Source organism: Ascaphus truei, chromosome 1 (assembly GCF_040206685.1).
Source record: "Ascaphus truei isolate aAscTru1 chromosome 1, aAscTru1.hap1, whole genome shotgun sequence".
NCBI lineage: Eukaryota > Metazoa > Chordata > Amphibia > Anura > Ascaphidae > Ascaphus > Ascaphus truei.
Window position 1 is genome coordinate 48717014 of NC_134483.1, and position 25555 is coordinate 48742568.

General features: G+C 43.3%; 1 protein-coding gene and 2 long non-coding RNA genes across 4 annotated transcripts in view; 2 read left to right on the plus strand and 1 right to left on the minus strand.

Annotated features, from left to right (window-relative positions):
* LOC142487817 (uncharacterized) overlaps positions 1-10629 on the plus strand; it is a 38244-nt gene extending 27615 nt beyond the window's left edge. The window contains exon 3 of the long non-coding RNA XR_012799319.1: positions 10193-10629. This is a non-coding gene — a long non-coding RNA (uncharacterized LOC142487817). The remainder of the gene's footprint in view (positions 1-10192) is intronic.
* On the minus strand, positions 1-25089 carry LOC142487812 (uncharacterized). The gene is made up of 3 exons (XR_012799318.1): positions 24657-25089; positions 5482-5586; positions 1-1211 (listed from the first exon to the last, which is right to left on the minus strand). It is a non-coding gene; the product is annotated as an uncharacterized LOC142487812 (long non-coding RNA).
* Positions 14673-25555, plus strand: part of TARS1 (threonyl-tRNA synthetase 1) — a 51636-nt gene continuing 40753 nt past the window's right edge. For both annotated transcript variants that reach the window (XM_075587687.1, XM_075587698.1), the window contains exons 1-4: positions 14673-14878; positions 18002-18082; positions 19724-19914; positions 23529-23652. In XM_075587687.1, the coding sequence (XP_075443802.1) occupies positions 14828-14878; positions 18002-18082; positions 19724-19914; positions 23529-23652 (447 nt within the window). In that variant the 5' untranslated portion in view covers positions 14673-14827. The remainder of the gene's footprint in view (positions 14879-18001; positions 18083-19723; positions 19915-23528; positions 23653-25555) is intronic.

Genomic DNA, 25555 nt, shown 5'->3' on the forward strand with positions numbered 1-25555 from the left:
CTCACAGTAACCCCCTTCTCAAACACAGTGTTCTGTGGGCGCTCTGTGCACTCGCTGCACTCGGTGAGGGCTGAGGGCCGTGTGTGCGCGCGCCGTGGCCGTCTGCACGCACCGTGCGTGTGCGCCGTGCACGTGGCTTGTGTAAACAAATCAGGGACGCCACAGTCTCTTCTTTGAAACCAGATCCCATGCACATGCGCAGTGCGATCGTAACACAGCAGTGATATGCTGGGAATTCCGAACACTGACAGACACCGGGAGCAGAGCTGCCAAATGCAAGTTAAGAGATTTGTGCGGTTGCCGCTGCCCCACCGGGTCTGGGAACGCTGGGAGAGTTCTCAGCTTTCCCTCCGGCGGACACGGTAGCACTGATGCGGCCGCCATTTTTACATTGTTTTTGCGGTGGCCATTTTGTTTTTTCGCGACCCTGTTACTAACGCGGTGGTCTCGGGTGGACCCCGAGGACCGCGCTATAAAGGGGTTGAGCTGTATGTGGATACTTTTCTTCAAAAATATGTGGTTAAGCTCCCCTCTCATTTGAAGGATAAAACTCACGTCCTTAATCTACTTAAAGAAACCCAGTGGAAGGAAGGATACATCTGGGTATCTTGTGACGTAGAGTCATTGTACACTAATATTATGCACAAAGGGCTTAGAGCAATAGAATATTACCTTCAAAGAGACACTAATTTGACCCCTCAACAACGGGAGTTTATTTTATTTTAACACACAATTACTTTAAATTCCAAGAAGTATTTTACTTACAGAAGAGAGGAACGGCCATGGGCGCGACCTTTGCCCCAAGTTACGCCAACCTTATGATGGGCTACTGGGAAAACTTTTACATATGGAATAACAATCCACACTATATGAGAATCAAATTTTATAAGAGATTTACTGATGACATTTTAATAATATGGGATGGTGATGAAAGTGAATTTATGGGTTTTATTGATTTATATAAATTTTAATCCTTTTAACCTTAAACTTACCCATGTTCATAGCCACACTAGTATTACGTTTTTAGATTTAGTCATTTCAAGTAATATTAATAATCAAATTCTGACAAACACATTACAAAGATGTGGACTGCAACAAGTTTCTCGATGCAAGGAGCAACCAGCACCCCAGGTGGGTGTCCAATACAGCTTTTAGCCATTTCCTTAGATTAAGACGAAATTGTACTGAGGAGGCTGATTTTTGTAGTCAATCTGAAATATTGAAAGATAAATTAATTATGAAAGGACATGACATTAACAATATTAACAAAGCGTTTAATAAGGCCCTCAATATGGAAATAGAAGTCACTCTCAAAAGAAGTACTAAAGATGTGACACAAAATAAAGATGAGGTCTTATTTATTACTCAGTTTAACACTGCATCGAGACAAATTAGTCAGATCATTAATAAACACTGGAATGTGTTGGAGTGTGATCCTCTTTTAGCCAAAAATGTGTGTATCAAGCCTAGGGTAATTTTTAGACGTGCGAATATCCTTAAAAATTCATTAGCACCGTCTAGGTTGAAAAAGCTGACGCACAATGAAGGTAATACTATTTGTAAACCCCTTATAGGCAACTGGCGCTGTGGAGGCCAATGTATAACATGTCGTTTCATGTCTAATGGAGCTACCTCATTTTCCTCACAAGACTCTACCCATACTTTTCCTATTAAGAGTTACATCAATTGTAATACCACATATGTAGTGTATTTGTTAGAATGCAAATGTGGTTTAAGATACATCGGGCGAACTAAACGTAGCTAAAAACAGAGGTTCCTTGAACATCGGGGTAATATTGTAAAGGGACTAATGACACATGGGGTGTCTAAACATTTTAAATTTAAACATAAATCAGGACCCCTGTGGACTTACAGTTATGGGCATTGAACAATTTAAGCCAGATGAAAGAGGTGAAGATAGACTCATGACTCTTAGGAGACGTGAGACATTTTGGATCCACCAGTTGGGCACTTTGGCCCATGGTGGATTAAATGAAGATATAGACTTAGTGGCTTTTTTATGAATATCATAATTTGATTTGATTCCCCCCTTTTGTTATTATGGTATGTAACAATTTGTAATTAACTATTTGTATTTATGTTCTGTAATATCCTGATGGTATGTTGCTCTATTTCATTCTTTTAATTTTAATTTATTATATGGTGGTTTAGGTCTTTAACGTAACAATTGTATGGTGTTGGTTACAAACAATTTCCATTAAGGATTATTATCTAAATTTGTATCCAATGTAATTTGTATAATGTTATAGTTATTAATTATAGGACAATTTTATAGCGCATTTGTTATTATAATTAGTACTATTAATATACATTCAAAAGCTAGTTTAACCATTTAAGTGCTTATAGTTAATTGATTTTTTATTAGAATCAATATCTCATCTAATCATTTATGAGTCCATTATATTTATACTTAATTGTAGCACAAGGAACCACAATTGGAGCCCATGGATGCTTGATTTGTAAATAACACCACATGAAACACATTGTGAACTGTGCATTCATTGGAGCACAGGGTACTACATGCCATATTTAAATACGAAATTTAGCCACACAGACACAGCGCTCATGAAGAAGAGGAGAAGACTCCTGGAAATGCGTAGGGCTGAGCTGTGTCTCTAGTGGCTTTCAGTCTGTAACCCCCGCAACGCGAATTGTTGCTAGCCGTATCCAGCTCGCCGACAGGAGCATTGCAAGGCTCGTAGCCAATCCCGAAGCGACGCGATTGACGCACCACGCACTGACGTCACTGTTCAGGTGATGCAAACGCGGAAGTGAGATCGATCGAGCTGTGGAGAGAGGGGCACTGGAGCTCATGGTGCAGACTGGATGAAAGAACTACAGCTGCAGTGGACGTTTGAGCGGGACTATACAGACGACTGAGTATCTTTTTCGTGCACACATGGCGGATGTCTGTGAGTGTTTTTAAACCGTTTACTTTGTATCATTAAACTTACAGGGTACACTTATGTGTTTTGCGCTCTCTTTTTTTTATTATAATGCTTTGGCCAAAGGGTTAAACTAAATTACCCTTTTTTCAAGAGATACTGTATATATATATAGGTATTTCACTGTGTATTTTTGTCATATTGGAAGTAGCTCTGGGCTCCTTTTGTGTTTTGTTTTTTGTATAAATTATGAAACTAGCAAGACATTTCCAGGCCCAAACACTTTTCATATGGAAATATATTTTTCTGAGGCGGTCTTTCTATGAGATTGTCTATACCACAAACGTACTACTGTATATATTTATAGCATACTAATAAATGTAATCATAATTGCAGTATTGCAATCCTCAGAGTTTTGTGTGAATAGTTTTCAAAGAAGCCAGCCGTGAATGGTCGTTTAGTACAACACCGTCGTGTTATCAAAACCTACTTCTATTGTATTCTATTCTACTCCAGCTTAACACAGACATTCCTTTAGATTCCATAAGAGTGCATGCAAAACAAGCTTTATTTGTGCAGATAGTTAAAAAATAAATAAATAAAAAGAACTGAACTTCAAATAACTGGCAGGTTTTCTGGCAATAGTTTGAATACTCCAAGGCAGGAATGGTTAATACAAAATTGAGTCGATTTTAAAAGAAAAGGTTGGGGACAATGCTTGGCAAATGATTTGCATTATTCCATATGAAGGAATTTGGATAAGATTTTGATCAGTTAGATGTGAACTCCAACAGAGAAACATTACAGTTTTTTGTATATCAAGGGGGTGAATTTTTTTTGTTATGCACGGGTCACTACACAATCTGGTTTGTGCTGCTTTCATGCAGTTCTGGTTTGGCTTTGGATTTCTCAGCCTGTTTTGCAGAAATGGTTGGACTTTCTTCAAGATAAAAAAAAAAAATTATGAGTTACATACCAGGGTTATATGCCAAGAGATCATCTGTTTTATTTTCCTTTATCTCAATAAGAGGAACAGAACACAGATGATCGTGATCGTTTGACACACAACCTTGCTGTGCAACACATTTATTTTTTTTTACCTCGAGACTCACCGGTTGATCAACGGTGGAAGTCTAACAACTGCAAATTCTTGTCGCTACGTTGTACACTATTATTTGTGCCATTAGGTGTATGTATCTGTAGCTACTGGTAGACTTTAAAGAAAATGTTATGAAATACTTTTCACAGAATAATCAGAGTATGAGGCTCATTAAATAATCATCCAAGCCTTCTAAATAAAAAAAACTCTGCCTCAAAGTCATTTGAATAACAGGGAGAAACGAAAAGGATATAGAATGGGACAACTTCTTTGAAGATTCATGGTTAAATGTTAATTTTATTCTAAAATATCCCCTTGCTCCGAGTTTAAACACATTTGTGTGCTTGTTGGTTGAAGATGAATCCACAGTAAATGGATCAGAAAAATTACATCATTGTAAATGAGCAACAGTCATCGTTTATTCTATATTGTCCAGTCCGTTCCTGAAACTTTGACCATCCACATCTACTATATATTTTGGAAGGTTGTTTGTTTGCTATGTACTGTATTTGGACATCTTTTAAGATTTTGTAACCAGATTTTGCATGATGGTTCCGGAGATCAAAGAGCAGGTTTTTGTCTGTTTGGATACAATTGGACGCCAATTACATCACAAATGTTATAATTCGATCACAGAGAATGGAATCTCATTGAACGTGGCTTGCCACCACCTCCAAGATCACAACAATCAACAGCAATGAAATGAGAAAAAGCTATGATGCTGTTGGAAAACTGCAACAACCAAACATGAGACACACAACACACACACACACACCTTGAAATTGTAATGCCAGCAAAAAAAAAAAAGGACAAACGATTGTCCGAAACACTCGAGCTGCGAAGAGCAGCAAGGGAGAAGACATTCATACTAATGCCGCAATTATATTGAGGGCGATGGCACGTGCGATTTTAGATGCTGCGCGATCAAAGTGCAGCAGCTGATACGGGCTGGCCATGGTGATCGTGGGTGCGATGAAGAGCGACCGCGTGACACATTTTTCAAAAGACAAATCCTTTTGCTTTTTTTGCACGGCGGCAGCCGCCTCATGGCCAGACGCTGACTTTTCCTTTCCATGAGCAGAGATTAGCAAGAGGCAGAGTATATTTATTAGAATTAGGCAGATTCCCAGGTAGCCGACAGATCCCATTTGAAAAATCCCTGTTGGGCTCATCACAATGAAACTAGTATAACATGGTATGTTCCATAGTAGTGTTTCTCCCCACATAGCAGATACACTATGCAAGTCCTGTTAAATTCCAGGCATTAGCAGGTTAATCTAGGGGCCAGTGACCCCCCCTTCCTGCTTCCCTTGAAAGTGAAGGAAGGTAGGTGGTGACTCATGGCCTGTGTACAGCCCCTTGTAGGTGGGTCCAGTCCAGAGGAGGGGGGAAAAACAGGGCTACAATAGCAATCTAAAAGAAACAAACAAAAAAAAATCAAAACATTCAACAACCACGCTTATCGCTTCTACTTACCACAGCAGTGGGGCAGTGGATGTCTCCATGATAGTGAAGACAAAGCAAAGCTTATAGTGGTCCTACTTCTTAGCCCCTGCACGTATCTCCTTCCATCAGGGATCTCTGTGAAATAAGAGTGCTTAGTTTACTAAAACACGGTGGGCAAAAGAACAGATATTTTACATTCCCACCGTATGGTCTAATTTGTTGAAGAGAGCAATACAAGATATAATTAAAGTAGGGAAATAGGTTATTTTCTTTGGTACAGTAAATGGTATGCCATTTGTTTGCATCGGTGTCAGACAGAAAAAGTATAAATAATCCCCATGGCCTGTACTAGTCTGTATCTGTGCGACTTTCTCTCCGTGTTGAAAAGAGAAAACAGGGCCGTCTTAACAGCATTATAGGCCCCTGGGCAAAGCAGTACAGACACGCCAACTCTCCGCTACAAGTTATACAGGCATACCTCGCATTAACGTACGCAATGGGACCGGAGCATGTATGTAAAGCGAAAATGTACTTAAAGTGAAGTACTACCTTTTCCCCACTTATCGATGCATGTACTGTACTGCAATCGTTATATACGTGCATAACTGATGTAAATAACGTATGTGTAATAGGCTCTATAGTCTCCCCGCTTGCGCACAGCTTCGGTACAGGTAGGGAGCCAGTATTGCTGTTCAGGACGTGCTGACAGGCGCATGCGTGAGCTGCCGTTTGCCTATTGGGCGACATGTCCTTACTCGCGAGTGTACTTAAAGTGAGTGTCCTTAAAGCGGGGTATGCCTGTAATGTTTCTCCTTCTACCGAGTTAGCGGGAGATTTGAATGTTGAGGCGGGTGATCGGAAAATGAGTGTTAAATTCTGGTCTGTGCATAGATTAGCATGGGGCCCCTATGCTCGTGGGGCCCCTGGGCAAATGCCCAGCGTGCCCATGCGTTAAGACGGCACTGGGAGCAAATACAGAAATTCAGTTTGCATTATTTTTTTTTATTATTTACTTTTTAAAAACTTGCAAAAACTTAAAAGTTTAACCTTTAACCCGGAATCTTAGTGAAATTGTCCAATTTAGCCAGACAATTTAAAGCTGCAGTTCAAGCAATATCCTACGTATGTTTTTTTTTTAAATAAATCAGTTCTGTACTGAGAAAATACTGGTCGTTTTTTTTTTTTAATATATATATTTTTCCCCTCATTGTTTTTTTTATTGATTTTCTAACATTGCTGGTAAACATGACAGATTTCAACACATCTTTACAATTTTCCATGTTTAAATTATACTTAAAAGAAAAAATTATACACAAGTAAATAAGGTATACATCACATGCTCAAACAACTCAAAAATACAGTAAACCATTTTGAAATTAAATATTTAACTCACAGAATGTACAAAACATAACTTTAGTCAGACACATACTGTATTACAGACGTTCGGTTCGGATATACTCCATTCTTGATACCCGTTTAACCTGGTTCTTTTCTCCCTCTGTTTACCTCATCTATGACCTTGTGCAATTTGCCGCAGCACACTCTCAGATGTGTTCCTTATTGGTCTCCGTTTCCATTTTATCTAAGGTCATTAGCTGAGTGAGATGTTTTAACCGTTTCCAAGTTCGGAGGGTCACACTTCACCCATTGCACCATTATAGAATAGACTTTCTATCTAACAGGAGTATAATTTCAGCAATCCTTGGGATTCCTGAGCCCCCATTAACTTCTTTCCACCCCTCCATGTTCCCAAATAAAACCGATAGAGGTTCCTTCAGTTTTAAACTATTTTTAAAAAGACATTTTTAATGTATTCTAATGTAACAAGCATTTTTGTTTCTATAGCAACCATTTACAAAGCCACATCCCTTTCCTCTTCTGAAACAGGCTCTGGCACACCCCCCTTGCAACCATTTACAAAGTCGCACCCCATTCCTCTTCTGAGACAGGCTCTGGCTCGAGCTCTGCCCTCATTCTAGCAGTGCACCAATTATATCTAGTAACTGCCTGGTCACACGATCTTCCACACTGAGCTATGCATCTTAGGTAATCTTCTGCAGCCCTAACAGTGATGAAAAAAAAACCACAGAGCCGAATCTTCAGCGATCCATTACAGGAGAACAAATCAATCGGCAACTTAGCTAATCACGTCAATGGAAAAAAAACAAACAAAATAAATAAATTATATATATATATATATATATATATATATATATATATATATATACACACATACATACATACATACATACATACATACATACATACATACATACATACATACATACACACACACAGTGGTCGACAAATCACCAAAAAATCTACTCGCCACCTAGTACCACACGTGTGCTGCTTGGGCCAATAGGAGCTCGCCACGTTGTTAAATCCACTCGCCCGGGGCGAGAAAATGTATAGGTTTGTCGAACACTGTATATATATATATATATATATATATATATATATATATTTATTTATTTTTTTAAATGGCAGCTTGAACTGCAGCTTTAAGAAAAGAAAGTTCAAAAATAAAAGACACAAAGCCCCAGTGCTACATCCAATATGACAAATTATATAGTTAAATACTTATCTGTTTTTCTTTTCAGAAGTGCGGGTCATTTAGTTAAATTCTTTGGGCAAGCCTGCAGCCACTTCAAGGTATCCCCTCTCTTGCAAGTCCTAACACTACTGCACCTGCAAAAAGCTCTCCTAACCTCTCTAAGGCCTGGGACATAGTGAAATCAGCGTCGCTGAGGCGGGCTGAGCCGTGCTGAACAAATGCACAAAGCCCCTGCATCTGTAATCAGCGCGGCTATAGTTTCTCCCTCCGCATGCGTGCTGATGCGTGCGGAGGCTGAGAAACTTCCCCGAGACAGGCAAGTTTGAAATTTGCCGCTCGGGGAAGCGGAGGAGAGATCATCTGACCGCTCCCATCCAATGGGGCTGCAGCCGGCCCGGCATTTTAACTACAGAGCCACCAGACCAGACAGAGGCAGCACAGAGATGTGTGTGTGTGTGTGTGTGATGTATGTGTGTGATGTATGTAGATGTGTGATGTATGTGTGTGAATATATTTATCAAAGTTGCACAATGTTAATAAATAATTTATTCTCACAACATGTCTTTTTTTTTATTTTTAAAATATTATATAATATACACACACACACACACACACACACACACACGTTCCCCAGTGACACACACACACACACACACACACACTGACAGCTACCAAGTGACACACACAGACAGTGATACCCGCCTCCCAAGTGCGCTTGCTGTCTCCTCTGCCAGGACAGCAAAAAGGTCCTGGTAGAGCGAGCGGCAGCAAGCAACAGCACCAAAGTCTTTACTATGTCCCAGGACAAGGCCGAGTTCAGGGTGCCGGCTTCGGAGGGGGGGCGTGCTTATGTGCGGGCGGACGTTAGATACAAATTGTTTCAACTGAATAGCAGTTGTCAGGGTATCAGCTGCTCTGTCGCCGAAGTAGAGTTGACGCTTGCTACAGTTTCAATAAACAACCCAACTTGTTTTTTGAAGCTGCAGCAGCGTCACTGGTACTTCGGCAGCCAATGAAATCATTCTTGAAAATGATTTCAACACAGCAACTCCGATCCCTAAGCTGCTGTCTGTCGCCCCGCCTCCTGGAAGCTTCAAAAGGTCTGCTGGGGATGATGTGCACACATCACCCAGCAGACTGACGCTCGCACACGCGAACGCTCGCCCTCCAACTCCTGTCTCTGGCACCCTGAACTCGGCCTAAGGCTGAGTCCCCTGTGCCGCTGGGCGCGATGACCGCGCGGTGCTTGGCGAGGTTGCTTCTGACTATTTCAATTTTTATGTCCCTGCTCACGCGGAGCGCGGGCACGGACACTCACCCACGCTTGGCGCTTGCGTAAACAAAAAAAATCTGACTTTGAACCGGGCCCAGGTTGCCTGCAACGCCCACCCGCGCGCACTTGCGAAAAAGCGCAGATACTCGTCGCCATGCTTGGAGAGTTGGTGACGTCACCGCTCTCCAAGCATGAGCGCGGTCAGCGGCACAGGGGACTCAGCCTAATGGAGGAAGAACCATCTTAATAGACTGGCCCGTCACAGGTGCAGAACAAGAACCGGACGTTTGAAAGTGGGACGAGTGAGCTTAAAACCAGTGGGGGGGGGGGGGGAGGAGGAGGAGGAGGGAGGGTTCACAAACCTTCAAACAATTGTAAACAAATTGAAATCTACAAACAACCACAGCCCTTGCAAGGTCACAATCCCAGTAGCATGCCTTTTGACACATATATATGGTGTAATGTGTTTGGGTTCCCAGCCTGCAGAGAGGGAGTGAGTTTGTCAAGTTAAAATTGTAGTGTATTTAAACGTTGACGAACAAAGTTGCCCATCCCGATTCACGAGTTGTTATTTATCATAGTTGAATGAACAACCCCCCATATGTATGAGGTAGACGCCTGCTATTGAAACAGTATAACCATTTCAGTGCCCCCGCCCCGCGATAGCAATGTGCCAGACAGTCTGGGGCACTCTGGCCTCTCCGGCATTCAAATGGTTAAAAGATGCATCGGACTCTGTATAATAAGCAAACGGCTATTTTACAATTAAAGTGATGCTACACCTTTATTTATCTTCCGTCTGTCAGTGGTCGTTTTGCGGAGTGGATAAAAGGACAAATATAGTTAAATGAGAGCAAAAGATATAATAATGCATCAAGTGTGCGCCAGTAATCATTGTGCTCTTTGTACAGATTGAAATCGAGCCAGCACAACGTGCCATTCACATCTGTGCCACAGAACAGAGGGAAACGCATGATCTGTATCAAACATTGGAATGTAACAGCTTGCTGTGATCTCCGAGCGACCGAGTGTTAAGAAGTGAATCTCGTGCGCAGAAAATCTCATTTCTAACTCCGCTCAGATGCCTTCAGAAATGACAAAAATGATGAAAGCATGTCCTCTCCATACCCCAAAGAAATGCGCGGAGAATGTCACCTCCCAGTGCCTTTGATACATTTGGAAATCAGCCAGGATCTGTCTCTGAAAGTCTGTGCAAAGATTATTGTCCTCTGTCTCAGATATAGAATGTTTTTCCAATTAATGGCGACACACTGGTTCCCTAGAGCAGGGGTGCTCAACTCCAGCTCTCAAGCCCCCCGAACAGGTCAGGTTTTCAGGATATCACAGCTTCAGCACAGGTGGCTCAATTAGAGGCACAGTCGAAAACTGAACCTCTGACTGAGCCACCTGTGTTGAAGCAGGGACTGAGCCACCTGTGCTGAAGCAGGGATATCCTGAAAACCTGACCTGTTGGGGGCTTGGAGGGCTTGAAGACTGGAGGTGAGCACCTTGCCGTAAAGTATATTGAATTAGGAGTACGCTGTGCACGGGCACATGAAGCAGATAGGTGAAATATATGGCCGATGAACTGTCCATCTACAGCGTACTCCTAAATCAATATCGTTTGTCTAACCCAGTTAAATCATTAATCACCCACAGGAACCAATGAGTTTCACTCATATTTTTAGTATATTTCCCCATAGCATATCCTGCTCTTAAAAAAATAAAATTAAAAATCGTGATTTAAAAAAAAAAAAAATCTCTAGCTTCTGTAGGTTACCATGGTAACCATTAGACTGCACTGGGCTCCATTTTAACCTCCCACTTAATATTTCAAATGTTTATAGCTCTTGAAAGAAGCACCAGATTTTAAAAATATAAACAACATTAGAAAGGGCAAGTATATCTTTATAAAAAAAAAGTTTAATCTACTTATATTAAGTTGTGCTTAGCCCAGACAGCGTGCTACTTCAATGCCACAGCACGAGTAGTATAGCTTTCAGATTGAGAGTACTATGTGCATTGACTTTTTTCATGTTTACTTTGTCTTATGATTTTCTCTAGTTTACTTCCACAATAAAATCATTGCGCTCTACAGAAATTGTTCTGATTTTTTTCTAACAGCTTCCTCTATTTCAGTGGTCCCAACCTTTTTTTACACTGTGAATCCTGCTAGAACATATTGTTTCCACAAACCCCTATATTATTACTTACAAACGCAGCGGTTGTTTAGTATTTGAATGATGTGTCCGACTTTGATATAGGAAGTGTTTTTTTGTATTTTATAAAGGTTATGGTACAGGTTTCCATTGTACTTCCATGGATCAGATTTTCGGAGGCAATATTGGCCTATTTAAATGTGTTTGCATGTTACTTTTACCTGATGAAAGGTCCAGTTAGGACCTGGAACCTTGTTTGTTTCTGCCACCTTCAGCAATAAAATCATACTACTCCTCCAGAGAGGACTGTCATTCATTCACTTTTGTATGTTGGCTGCAGAGATAATCATTTTTCTTCAAGGCTTTTCTTCTTTCAAAATACTGTCAATACAAATATAGGATAAAGTATTGGTAGTCTAAATTTAGCATAGGTTGAACTTGGACAAATGTTTATTTTCAGCTTCATCTACTAGGTAACATACGTGTGTACGTGCATGTAAACATACGTGTGTCTACATACGTACGTGTACACATATTTATCCAAATAGAAAGACTCAATGTCGTGTCCCAAGCAAGGCTTCCAATCGGATCAGACTTTGCAGGCAGTCTTACAGTTTCCCTTTTTCAAATAATGTAAAAACAAAAAAAAGAATAAAATTGGTTACCAAAATTGAGCAGCCCACATTGCTGCTGTAGGATATCCAGAATCTTCCATCAGTGAAACGAATGAAGGATCACAGCCCCTGCTAGTGTTACATCAGAGGCATTGCACTGTGAGCACCACCTGCACTATCAACACTGCAGTGGTAACAAAATGAGGGTCAGTCAAGTGACTGCATTGGCCCGAATATAATACGGCATCGCACATATACGACCATAACGTTTTAAAGGTGTTCTACATGGAAAAAAAAAAAAAAAGTGTTAGGCTGCGAATATAATAAGAGTACAGTTTTCGGAAGGACATTTTTAGGGAAAAAAAACATGGCACTATATGCGGGCAATAGTGTAAAATTATCTATATTAATTCATTGTCTTTATTTGTTCAATTAAAGATATATATATATATATCTGTGAAGTTGCCAGGTTTAAATCTCCCAGGGGAAACAAAATGGCTGACAAACTTCAGACCAGGAAGTAAAGCTAGTCATTTTACCTGTGTCTAAGCAACCAGGGTATCCCAACAGCTGAAAATAGCACGGTTCAACTCCGGAGAACTCTGCGTGTCCCATCCTGTAAAGAATACTGAGATGGTGCTGCTCTTAGTGGGCTTGAGTTTGGCTGCAGGGAGGGAGTGTGCTCTGCTCTGCGATTTGTGGCCAGCTAGGTACGCGTGCAGGGGGGGGGGGGCGCGGCCATGACATCACGGAGCTGGTTGGACCTCATTGGGCGAACCACTCATGTGAAGCGCCAGCGAGCAGCACAATCAAATTTGCTTGCATCAGCACGCAGCCAAGGCTGCGGTCCGAGTGCACGCGCGCCCGGCGAGGGGGCTGCGCGTGCACAGTGCTGCACCCGCACACGCGGTCCTGGGAGGGAGAGGTTGCGACGGGAGGGGGCGTGGCGAGGCGATGCCATGACTTCATGCGGCTGGTTCGCCCTCATTGGCTGAACTGCCGGCGGACGCGTGGCCACGGCTCCATCGCACGTCCCACACACAATTTTTTTGTGTGTGTGGAATCTTAAATGTGCGCCGATGCATGTAGGTGCTTGTGCGCACGCCGAGGCATGCACTGTGGCAGTCACTGGGACAGCAGCCTAAGCGCCGTGCAGCCGCTCGCTCACGCTGGCCACACACATTGCAGCAATGCGTTTCATCGTGGCCAGCGCCCGCTCAGCATCACCTTAGATGAGGCCTTAAACACAGGGCCACAGCTCTTAAAAGATTGAAAGCACAATATCATCCGCTGGACCGCCGACAAGGGGGGACAGCCGGACTGCTGTCCCGGGCCCGGTCTGTCAAGGTGGCCCTCCCCCACTGCTTGAGACACTACTTTATTGCCTGCTGGCAAGGAGAATCCCCTTCCTCAGGCCCACCCCTGCAGGGCACTTCCCTTCCCCAGCCCCTCCCCCCCCCCTACTTGGCTGGCCGACACCCATCTGAAAGGGGGGATTCCCCAGGCTCTCATTCTGCGGGCCTCCACGCCCATCCGAGGGCCCAAGTTAAGACCATAAAGCTCCCAGGCCAATATTTCCTTTTACCCTGTATCACTTTTCCCCCTTCCCAGGCCCAGTACCCCCTCTTACCCCATCATCCCCTTTTACCCCCTCCCCAAGCCCCTTTGTAACCCCCTCCCCAGGCTCAATACACCCTATGTGCCCAGTACCCCCTTATAACCCCTTCCCCAGGCCCAATACCCCCTATATGCTCAGCAGTACGTCCTTATAACCTCCTGCCCTGGCCCAATACCCCATTATACCCACCCTACCAGGCCCTGTACCCCCTTTCCCCCCCCCCCCCCAGGAGCTCCTTACACCCTCCCCCAAAGAACGGCGAAGAACATTTCAGTCCACGATTTTTATCAACATTTATCCTTTTTCTTTGTGCCTTAGATTTACTTTCCAAGTCTCCTAAAATGATTATAGGTTTTCCGGTAAAATAAAATAAAGAAATAATGAAAATGGCTTGACAGCAGTTTTCACCTGAAGCCTACAGATTCACAATTAAGTGATTCACTTTTATATAGGAATCATGTTGTAAATTAATAATTGTGAAAAAAAAAATATTTTATAAAAAAAAGACTTCAAACAGCAGTATTTTCAGGTAGGGTAGGTAGGCGGAGGGTCGGCAAAGATTTTGAAACAACTTCACCACAGCCAGAGCTATAACTGCTCGGCCGGTTTCTTTGACTTTTACACTTCCTTACTACAACTTCCCCTGAACTGGGGGGGGGGGGGGATACTGCAATAAAGACGGGAATGGAACAACCACCATACCGAGTTGTCTCTGAAACATGCGCCTGCCACCATAACGGCTGGGGAAATTGATAGGGAAAAAATGGAAAGTGGATTTAGCAGAGTAACCCCTCCCTATGTTTGCTGCGATAAGAATGAATCAGGAAGCGCGCTGTGTGCTCACACACTCAATACCTCGGCGTTCCACATGGAACAGCACAGCAGCATTGCGACGTCACGTTCCGGAACAAAGCCGGCACAGAACGGACGTGTTCCTTGTTATTGGCTCCTTCCGGACACGCCCCCTCCCCCTTGTCGCAGGCACGGCGTTGATTGGTCGCTGAGCCCCGCTCTGCCCTCCTGCGTGTGCGCTCACGCTCTGGTTGTCCTTTTGCCGGTTGCATCAGCTGCTCGCTCTGTGCCTTGTATGAGCTGGTTACAGGTAAAGCAGATACAGATACAAGTAAGCACCACCACCGAGTGAGCAGGGCCAGTATGACTGAGAGCGCCACAAATCAGCTGGCAAACATGAACCTGGAGGAGAAGGTCAGTACCATGGCTGAAATATAAGGCGCTTAGATGAGTGACACGTGTGATGTGTGACAGCTACTTTCTATGGGAAGCCCAGTCGGACCTGTCCTGAGCGCAGATAGCATATCGCTTACATAGCAACGGTTCTATATGTGGTAAAGAAACTCAATGGAGCTGGAAAAGGGACATGTTTTTCCAACCTCATCCCTGGTAAAGGATCCCCCACAGGATCAATAAGGCTCAATTTAAGCGATCTAATCTGATTCATTTCCTCCTCAATGCCATTCATAGGCGCTCAAAACAAAAAATGCTTGTTACATTATAATACATTAATAATGTCATTCACAGTTGTTTAAAAAAATGCTACAAGTTTTTTTCTCATAGTATGGAAATTATTTATTAAAAAAATTACACACATGCAGGTATTGCTTGGTCTGCAGCTTTAACACTCGGCAAAGCACAGCTAATACTCGTCATATTCTTCATGTAACCAGTGTAGAGCAAATTACAATATTACTTGTGAGCGCATTCACGTCTCGGACAGGGCTGCAACCCAACCTGTCCCCATTATCTCTTAGCATACAGTGCTTCCACAGCCAAGGATTCTGGGTAATGACATGCAAATGAGAACACAGTATCACCTTTTACTACATGTCCATTTTAACATGGATCCCTATAAGCTTATGCCTGCTGGACACTGCTCATTTGCATGTCATTACCCAAAATCCTTGGCTGCAGTGGAAGCACTGCATGCTAAGAGATAATGGGGAAAGGCAGGGTTGCAGACCTGTCTGAGATGTGAATGTGCTCACAAGAGATATTTTTATTTGTATATGGCCACAGTAACCTTACTGTGTCTTGTTTGCTTTGGATCTCCGAAATATTTGTATAATCCGGATTCCTGTAAATTGATTAGAAAGGGAGCAGTGACAAGCAAGGTTAAAATGTCACAATTCAACGGGTGTACATAAATATACATCTTTCTATTCATTCATCGCTTTAAAAGTAAATGGTGCAATCCTAGTCAATCGTTTTAAAGAACTATACCAGTGTTTCTCAACCAGGGTGGCAGGGAACCCTAGTGTGCAGTGTCCGTTTGCCAGAGGTGCCGCGGACCCAGAGGACAAACTCGGTGGGCACCTCCCGCGTAGTGTGGAGACAGAGTCTCCGCCTCTCCCCTCTTAACTTGGCACGGAGGAGAGAGGAGCCTATCCATCTCCAGACAGGGTAGTGCCTACTGCGCTGCTCACATGTTTCAGGTGTGTGAGAGTGAAGAAGTGAGGGCTTTGTGTGTTTGGGAGGGGGGGCGGGAGGTGATTGCTTTGTGAGGTTGGGTATGGGGGGATGGATGGGATATTTATGATTAAGACAGGTGTGTGCATGTTAGGTCTGAGGGTTGGCCCTTGATTTTAAAAATCCTTCAGGAGTTTCACTGCTCAAAAAACATTGAGAACCACTGATATACTGTGTACAGTAAGGCAAAATGCATCAAGTAACATTTAGCACCTGTTTTTTTATTTTTTTTTATGTATCCATAGAAGTCATATTGTCCAATGATTCTTTGCATGTAATAGGATCATTTTATTTTCCATGGGGGAAGTGATAACCATTTGAATCTATTCCTCAGAAAGCAACACATTGCTAGTTCATGTCTGGTGTGTTTATAGTCTGAATTAGGATTGGAAGGTGATGTTGAAAATAGAATATGAAGGGTTGCACTTTTAATATTGAAAATCTCTAATTACATTATCAGGCACTTATGGCTAATTAGAAACGTGTATCGGAATTGAAGAACACAGACAGGCTGGACCTGTTTGTGTGTTTGGTCTGCAGTGGCAATTTTATATGCAGATTTACATGTAGAAAGCAATGACGTGTGTGTGTGGCACTGTCATAGTACACACCCTTCACTGATTAGATGTTAAAGGAGCAATCCTCCCTCACTAACCTCCAGTTTTATACATTATTGGAGCCGGGTGATCCCGTGGAGGTGAACCACGCTATGTTCAGCTCTGGGGATCCCTGGTTTCCGAGATACGGAATGGTGAAGTTACCAGTATAACTTACTGATTTTGAAAGGGTATTTAAAGGGCCATCCAATAGAAAGCGACAACTGATGATGTTGCAACTTCCTATAGGCCTGGGGTTTGGAAAGCCATTTTGCTACCCCTGAGGAAGATCTCCTTTCTCCTTTAACTCTTAGGCCGCACGTATAGTGCCCGCGACGTCGCCCAAAAACAAATGCATTGCCGCCACGGCGACAATGCGACAGAGCAACGTCGCGTCGCGAATTTTGGTAGCTGACAATATTTGATTTTTCAAGGGCTGTCGCCTCATGTGACAGCCCCTGAACCAATCAAATGCCAGTACGTCCGCGTCGCGGGCACTATACGCGCGGCCTTAGGCAATCATAAAGAAAACCGCCACAGCTGAAAGAGTGACCGGTCACAGAGAAGGCAAGCTCATTTTATCCAAATAATATACACCATAGCAAGTTCTATTATTTACATGTCTGAATTCAATGTAAAATCAAAAGCATACTGTTCTTGCTTTGCAACAGCTACGTTACCATTATGCAGCAATACGGGCCAGTTGTGCATTGCAAAGCAATGTGTTTCTGGCTCCCCAGCAAAGGGTTAAAGATTAAGGCGCATTGCATTGTTTTCAAATATGTCTGTGCCCACATGCAATCCTTGTATTGTCTCCTTCGCTCTGTCAGTCAGGTACATTCTTTGTAATAACTACTGCAAAACATTGCAACTTCTCTCCAGAACGTCATTACGGAGTAAGACTCTTTTTTTTCTACAGATCCTTGTGAAATAGAGTTCAGTTATTTTGAATATTGTAATTGATTTATCAAATGTCGATTTTGAATTATAATTTTCACCATATGCAGGGAGAGGAATTGTCCGCAGGTGATGTTCTTCCATTTTCATGCTAATAACCAGATTCGATATAGTGAGCTACCACACGTTAAATAATGCCCTATTTTCTGTCCAAATAATGCCCTATTTTCTGTCCAAATAATGCCCTATTTTCTGTCCAAATAATGCCCTATTTTCTGCCCAAATAATGCCCTATTTTCTGCCCACCGTATGAGTAGGTACTGGCTAAAATCTCATTTCATTTCTTTATCAGCCAAAAGCAGGCGGCGCAAAGCACAAAGAAGGAGGAAAGAAGAAAAACAAAGAGGGATCTGGTGATGGGAGCCGTGCAGAGGTAAAATCTCATCCCCGAGCACCTTCAGCACAGAGTGACGGGCTCGCAGTGGCCTGTTGGGCTAGTTGAGTGATTATAGATGTGCTGCAAAATCCATTATTCAGAAAGCAGTATGTACTGTTATGGAAAACTTAGATATACAGCTCAACCCCGTTATAACGCGATCCGTTACAACGCGAATCCGCTAATAACGCGATGCAAGCGTGGCTCCCAATTTTCGTATTTATGAATACTTTGGTGTCTTAAATACTTTATTGTACAATGCATACAATTGTACATTATTTCTAACGCGATCCGCTTGTAACGCGATGTGATTCTTTTGATCCAAAGCACAGCGTTATAAGGGGGTTGAGCTGTACCTTGTTAGGTGAGATATCATGGTAAATTTACAATATGTGGAAGAAGCATAACTTCTATTAACTCATTGCAGCATTTGTGTACCTGCATGCCGGGAGCTGGGAAAAGCATTGATTTTGTCCTGTTAGACCAGATGGATATGTGATGCGCGGCAGAACAAAATCTTTGCACTGATATGATAAGCATTGTCCTGGACTACACTGTCCACCGAGCAGTAAGTTGCTTGTTGAGCAATTATCAGGAAATAAGCCATTAATGTTTCACTTTCTGTTTGACAAGCGAGGAACAGTTTGTGTTTGTGTAGGCATTGGTTTTGTGACTCTTGGATGCAATATTATCATTCAGTAGTTTGGAGAGGAAAAGTACCTAGTGAGCACTACCCACCCGGCATGCTGCCAGAGGAACAGGCAACACATTACAGAACAGGTTGAGAGGAAAAACTTGAATCCAAAATATTCTAAATGTAGTATGATAGACATCAGAATGTATTATTTCCGACACTGCCAGAACCAACTTGCTTGAGCATAACAAATCTGTGTTTTGGAAACTGTAAACTTGTCCATCTTTGCTTTTTGAAGTTTAAGGGATTATAATATATTGGTTTGGGCGTCAATGAAAATCATTCATACCGACTGAAAATAAGTAAGTCACCTTCTGCTGCAAAAACTTCCCGATCGTGAAAGGCGCAACCCCTGAAAAAATGGACTCCTTCTTTTTTAAACCGGTTTCGCTATGCATCCCTTTACAAACCAAAACTAGGCACCTTTTGGTGAACTAGAGGATGAGTTTGCCTAGAAAGGGAATAATCCTGTGCTGGAAGTAATGGATATTAGAATTCTAAATAGAAGAAATAGTTTTAATGGAACATACTGAAAATGTTAAGCGGCATGTCCAAGTAAAACTGTGGGCAAAAATCCAAGAGTAGCGCAGACTTAAGGGCTTGTCCAGGGTGGCGTTGAGCGGCACATGTCCTGCGTGAGCGGGCGGGTTCGGCGCTCAGCCGCTTGCCGAGCGAGCAAATTTGAATTTGCCACTCGCAAGCGCGTCACGTGAGCGGTTCGCCCAATGAGGGTGAACCAGCTCTGTGACATAGAGGCTGCGCCCCCACACGCGCACGCACCTAGCCGGCCAGGAAAAGCACGGCTGAGCAGGGCGCAGCTCTGGAGCGCCAGCGCGCCTCTACCCACCCTGGACGAGGCCTAACTGTGTGAAGGAACGTTTGTAGGAAGTGTCATATGACAAATTCAGATTTGTAGTCTTTTTTTTTTCCTCTCCTGTCTTTAGCTAAATCCTTGGCCTGAATATATTAACGGTCGACTTGAGATTTACAATAAACTCAAAACAGAGCATGACGCTCTACTGGCCGGCAGGGCTGCAAAGGACAGCAAAGCCATCAAAGTGACTTTGCCGGATGGGAAGCAAGTAGATGCAGAATCCTGGAAGACCACACCGTATCAGATTGCTTCTGGAATCAGGTAAGGACCCTCAATCCAGTGTGATTTTTATGAGGTAAGAGATCTGTTCAGTTCATTGGATATTGAGGAGGAGAAGGTGGTGCTCTTTTATGCAACACCTCTTCTGATTCTGTCTCCGCTTACTTACTAGGCACTTTTAGGAATACAGTATATAATAATAATAATAATAGCATGTTCTTGTGTAGCGCTGCTAGTTTTACGTAGCGCTTTAGAGACATTTTGCAGGCAAAGGTCCCTGCCCCGTGGAGCTTACAATCTATTTTTTTTGTGATGGGAGATAGTGACTTGCCCAAGGTCACAAGGTTCCCCTGCTTCAAACTCTGTGTCAGTCAGTGTCTTTATTCACTGAGCCGCTCCTTCTCCCATGTAACGTATGTTCACTGAAACTCACAATGTTCATACTGTTTATGTCCAAATACTTGCTCTAAATGACCCCGTCTAATTGTGCTCATGAAGTAAAGAAAAGTGCTACAGATCTCCCTGGCTAACAACTTTTAGAAGATGTGCATTGCAGTAGGTGTTGAGTTTACTGTATCACAAATGGTGACAATGGAGTTTATTTATTAAGGTCTCTGTGTGCAAAACATTGTACCAGATTAACCGAACAAATATCAAATTGCTTTCAACGGAATCAAGTCCCTGCCAGCTCAGAATCCAAACCCACGTCACGATAGTGTGTGTGTGTGTGTGTGTGTGTGTGTTTGGAGTGCTACTGGGATTGTGACCTAATGTATACAATAAAAGACAAGAAGCCCAAATTATACATCCAATATGACCAATTATATAGTTAAATACTTATCTGGTTTTCTTCTCAAAAGTGAGGGCCATTTAGTTACATTCTTTGGCCTAAGCATTATAAGCTTTCAAACCACGTCAAGTTATCCTCTTTTGCAAGTCCTATCTGTGAACGTTCTCTTTAGTTCTCTGATAGAGGAAGAAGTCTTAATTGACCGGTGATTCGCAGCTGCATCTCAAGACCTGCTTATAATGCTTTGACCAAAGAATTTAACTAATTCTCACTTCTTCTCAGAAAAACGGATAAGTAAACTACTGTATATATTTGTAATATTGGCTGTAGCACTGGGGCTTTCTGCCTTTCATTTTTTAACTTTTCTTAAAAAGAATCAAGTTCTCAGTTAGAACGTCTCCGGAGTCTGTAATACTTTTGCCTTTGCCCTTCTGCCATTTGCATTTTAAAGAGTTCCATGACGGAACGCGCTGGGCGGCTACGTGTATTTGCCTATGTGTTCAATAGGGGCTCACGAAGATATAAACCAATGTGATTCAATCTCTGGACTGAGTTATATTAATGGTCATAGCCTAGAGAAACATGTTTTGGGCTTCCTCATCTCCATCAACCCACCTTTTATTACCTAGCAGCGCTACCCAATCACAGAGTCTCATGTAATTAAATTTGCGTTAGCCACTATTCCCTTCTGCTCACCCGACCCACACAAAGCTTCCCACATCATTGGCTGTCTATGCTTTTGCCCCTTACACCCCATCCCAACGCGCGCCAAGCTTTCCACTTATTTAATCAGTAGTAGTGATGAGTGACTAATAAAATGCACGGAGGGCTGCGGCCCAAGGAGGGCACCATTATCGCCGCTATGCTGACGACACACACATTTTCTTCTCAACCCCTGACCTTCCACCTGCTGTACAGACTAAAGTCTCTGAATGTCTCTCTGCTATATCATCCTGGATGGCCCTCTGCCGACTTAAACTTAACATGGCAAAAACAGAGCTCCTCATACTTCCTCCCAAACCTGGCCCGACTACCTCCTTCCACATTACTGTTGGAAGTTCTGTCATACACCCGGTAGCGCAAGCACTCTGCCTAGGGGGTCACTCCTCTTTTTCTCCTCTCACATTCAAAACGTATCTTAAACCTGTCGCTTTTTCTTCCGCAATATTACAAAGATACGCCCTTTCCTCTGTTACTCGATTGCTAAAACTCTGACTCAGGCCCTCATTCTCTTCCATCTTGATTAGTGTAACCTCCTGCTGTCCGGCCTTCCTGCCTCTCACCTGTCTCCCCTACAATCTATCATAAACGCTGTTGCCAGAATCACTCTACTCTTTCCTAGATCTGTCTCCCCATCCCCTGCTGAAATCCCTTTCCTGGCTTCCTATCAAATCCCATATCACACACTCAGTTCTCCTCCTCACTTTTAAAGCTTAACACTGTTCTGCACCTTCTTACACCTCAGCCCTAATTTCTCACTATGCACCATCCCGACTCTTGCGTTCTGTTCAAGGATGTTTTCTATCTACCCCCTTTGTATCTAAAGCCCTATCTAATACCAATTAGATTGTAAGCTCTTCAGAGCAGGGACTCCTTTTCCTAAATGTTACTTTTATGTCTGGAGCACTTATTCCCATGATCTGTTATTTGTATTACTGCTGTGAAGCGCTATGTACATTAATGGCGCTATATAAATACATACATACTGTCAGAGTTGAAAGGTGGATGAAGATGGAGACGAATGTGACGCCCAAAACATGTTTGTCTATGCTATGACCATTCATATAATTCAGGGCCAGAGATTTAATCACATTGGTTTATAAGACACTTGAATGAATATTACACCCCCACAAACACATACATATACCGTACACACACTAATAGGTATAAACTGTATAAGCATTAACATACGACAAACTTACTTGAATCAGAATTAGGGAAAGGAAAAGATATGTGGGGGAATAAAATGCATCTCATACAATATATACACACACGCACTACCTGCCCCCCCTAAGTACGTACATATATACAGATACTTACTTTGGTCCTGCCTCTCTCCCTCACTGTGCTGGGGGGGGGGGGTGGCCGGCCCGGCCGACCCTGGTCAGGCCTCTTGTTGCCACCGGGCATCTCCCCAGTTGCTGGCTCACCTCCTACGTTGACCAATGCTGGGCCTCTCTATGACGGCGCATGCCGGAAGTTGCGGCGCGCACCGATATGCGAAAGGCCCGGTGTGGGACAGTGCAGGAGGCATGCCAGCAGCTGGGTGATGCCCGGCGGAAACAAGAGGCCTGACCAGGGTCGGCCGGGCCCCCCCACAGCTACCGGCAGCACAGTGAGGGAGAGAAGCAGCAGCTGGGGAGCAGCAACCTGGGGACGGAGGAGAGCTGAGCCGCAGGGTTTTTTCCCCCACTTTAAACTCCCATATCCTTTGTGAGAACGAAATGGGTATACGATTATTCAAGAGTTGATAACGTCCCTTTCAAATGCTTGCATAGCAAGCTTGGACTTCTATGGTTGTGAAAGTTCATGCTTCACAGCATGAGGAGTTCTTCTTTTAATCCCTTGAAAGGTTTCATGTTGTCTTTACTAAAACGTCTCAGTCTGTACAATGCTATTAGTACTACAGGCGGTCCTCTGTTATCCAACGGAATTCGTTCTGGAAACTTGTATAGTGAAAGTGTTGTAAAGCGAGTCCCATGTTAATCATTGGCAGTCCGCGTCGGGTAAGGAATTCCCGTGTTGGATAGGATTGCATTGCAACGCGTCGGATATGCCGTCCGTCATTAAGTGAAACACCGGATAGCGAGGACCGCCTGTAGTGTGCCTTCCTTTTTAAGTTGAATTTTCTGTGTCTTTTTTACAGTCAAGGTCTAGCTGATAATACAGTCATCGCGAAAGTAAACAAAGTGGTTTGGGACCTGGACCGCCCGCTGGAAGAAGACTGCACGTTGGAACTGCTGAAATTTGACGATGAGGAGGCCCAGGCGGTAAATGTCTTTAACATGTCAAATAGAAATGACCTTGCCACGATCATGCTAAAATGTATAGGGGGTTGAAAAAAAAATGCAAGGTATTGCAGAGCCTTCCATTTCACAACTGGGGGTCTTTAAGCCCACAGCTCACGTGGTAGAGAATAAATGTTATGTCAAGTATAAATAAATGGGTGCCCCTACATTACCGTTAAAAACCATTTTTGGAACAACACACGTGTTAAGTCCTTGATGTTTTGAACATCTGGTGGAGAACGTGCTAGGGTATAAGTTTGAGCTGCTCTATCATTTGCAGGTTGGTAATGAATTCCAATGCACGTTATCTTCTCTGATCCTTTTATATAGGATATGATGTAATGAATTGCATCACAAATCCTAAATGGCTGCTTCCTGGCTACTGTGCACAGTGTAAGTCCCTTTTAATGATCTTTGCACAACACATTGTGCTCAAACAGAAGAGGACTAACAAAGTTTGCTGTTTGACACCAAGGCCCACCTTTTCTGTGCAACATTTGGACACTATCCTTAATTGCTCACCGCATTGATCCACACTGCGAAACCCTTGTGTAGTTGGTGCGCCGGTGCGCTAAGAAAACATTGATTGATTAAGACTCAAAGTTAATAAACGGTGCTAACCTCTAGCACACCTTCATTACTATGCAGGTAAATGGGACTGTAGGTGTGCTGTTTACTAACAATAGTCCTGCTATATGCATGAAACAGAAAACCAACTTGTACACGTCTTGCACATCAAATTAATATTATAATTTAGCATAATAAATACATTGAACGACATGCACAGAAAGATTAGTGAAAATGTATTAGATTTCTTAAATTTTCTACCAACATATATTGTTTTATCAGACTTCACCTTTTTTCTTGTTTCTTTTTCATGACAATGCACATTCTGCCGTACCCTGGATGTTAAAACAATGAAACTTAACACATTTAAAAAGTGTGTGACAGGTGTTCCCCCGCCCTCTGGGAGACGTCACTGTTACCTGTACTCTCACTGTGTTGTACCTGTGAGGCTTACAGGATTGCTAAGTGTCCGCCCATGGTAGTGGGGAAGACAGAACAGGCTTTCAGGATATTCTCAGCTCTTTCTGGGTGCAGCGCCTCCATTCCCCGCAGGCCCCAGCAGAGCTGGGTGCAGTCCCTGCAGGAAAATCCTCTTGCACTCCCCCTGATAAACTGCAGTCTCAGGCAGGAGTATAAAAGCAGCAACTGGTCTTTATTGAGTACAGCCGTACACAATCAACAATGCATTTCCTCTGGTCCCTGGAATCAAACCCCAGGGCTTGAGGCCCCGAAGGTCTATCCTTTGCTCCCCTACTCCCTGGTGGAGTAAGGGGTAACAGCTCCCACTCCCCTGCGGGAGGGGATAGCACAATGACCCACTCCCTTGAGGGGAGAGGGTAGAATTCACTAACTGACAACTCCCAACTGTCAATTCCCAACTGCCACTCCCCGCTGTTGCCAGGGGCGGAGCTTCAGTTCTCAGGCCTGGGTGGTCGGCACATAGGCCTCAGGCCACACACCCCTGTCACTAAAGGAAGCTGCTTACTACAGAAGGGTGTAGATTTAACCCTAACACTGCCTGCACTGGTACCAGGGCTTATGTGTTAAACTGCGCTTATGGTGACGCGACCGATGACTTCACCAGTCGCCATTGCGAAAGTTACATTTCAAATTTAGGCGACGTCGGCTACAAGGCCAGTGACGTCAGAAAAGGGGGAGGGCAGAGGCACGGAGAAGCTCCTGATTGGCCGCAAGGGGAGACCGTCGCCGAAAAAATCAAATATCAGTGACTACCAGATTTTTGGTAGTACTGTCGCTCCGTCGCCGTCGTGTGCACTATAAGCACCGACGACGGCGACAATGCATTTGTTTTGACGCG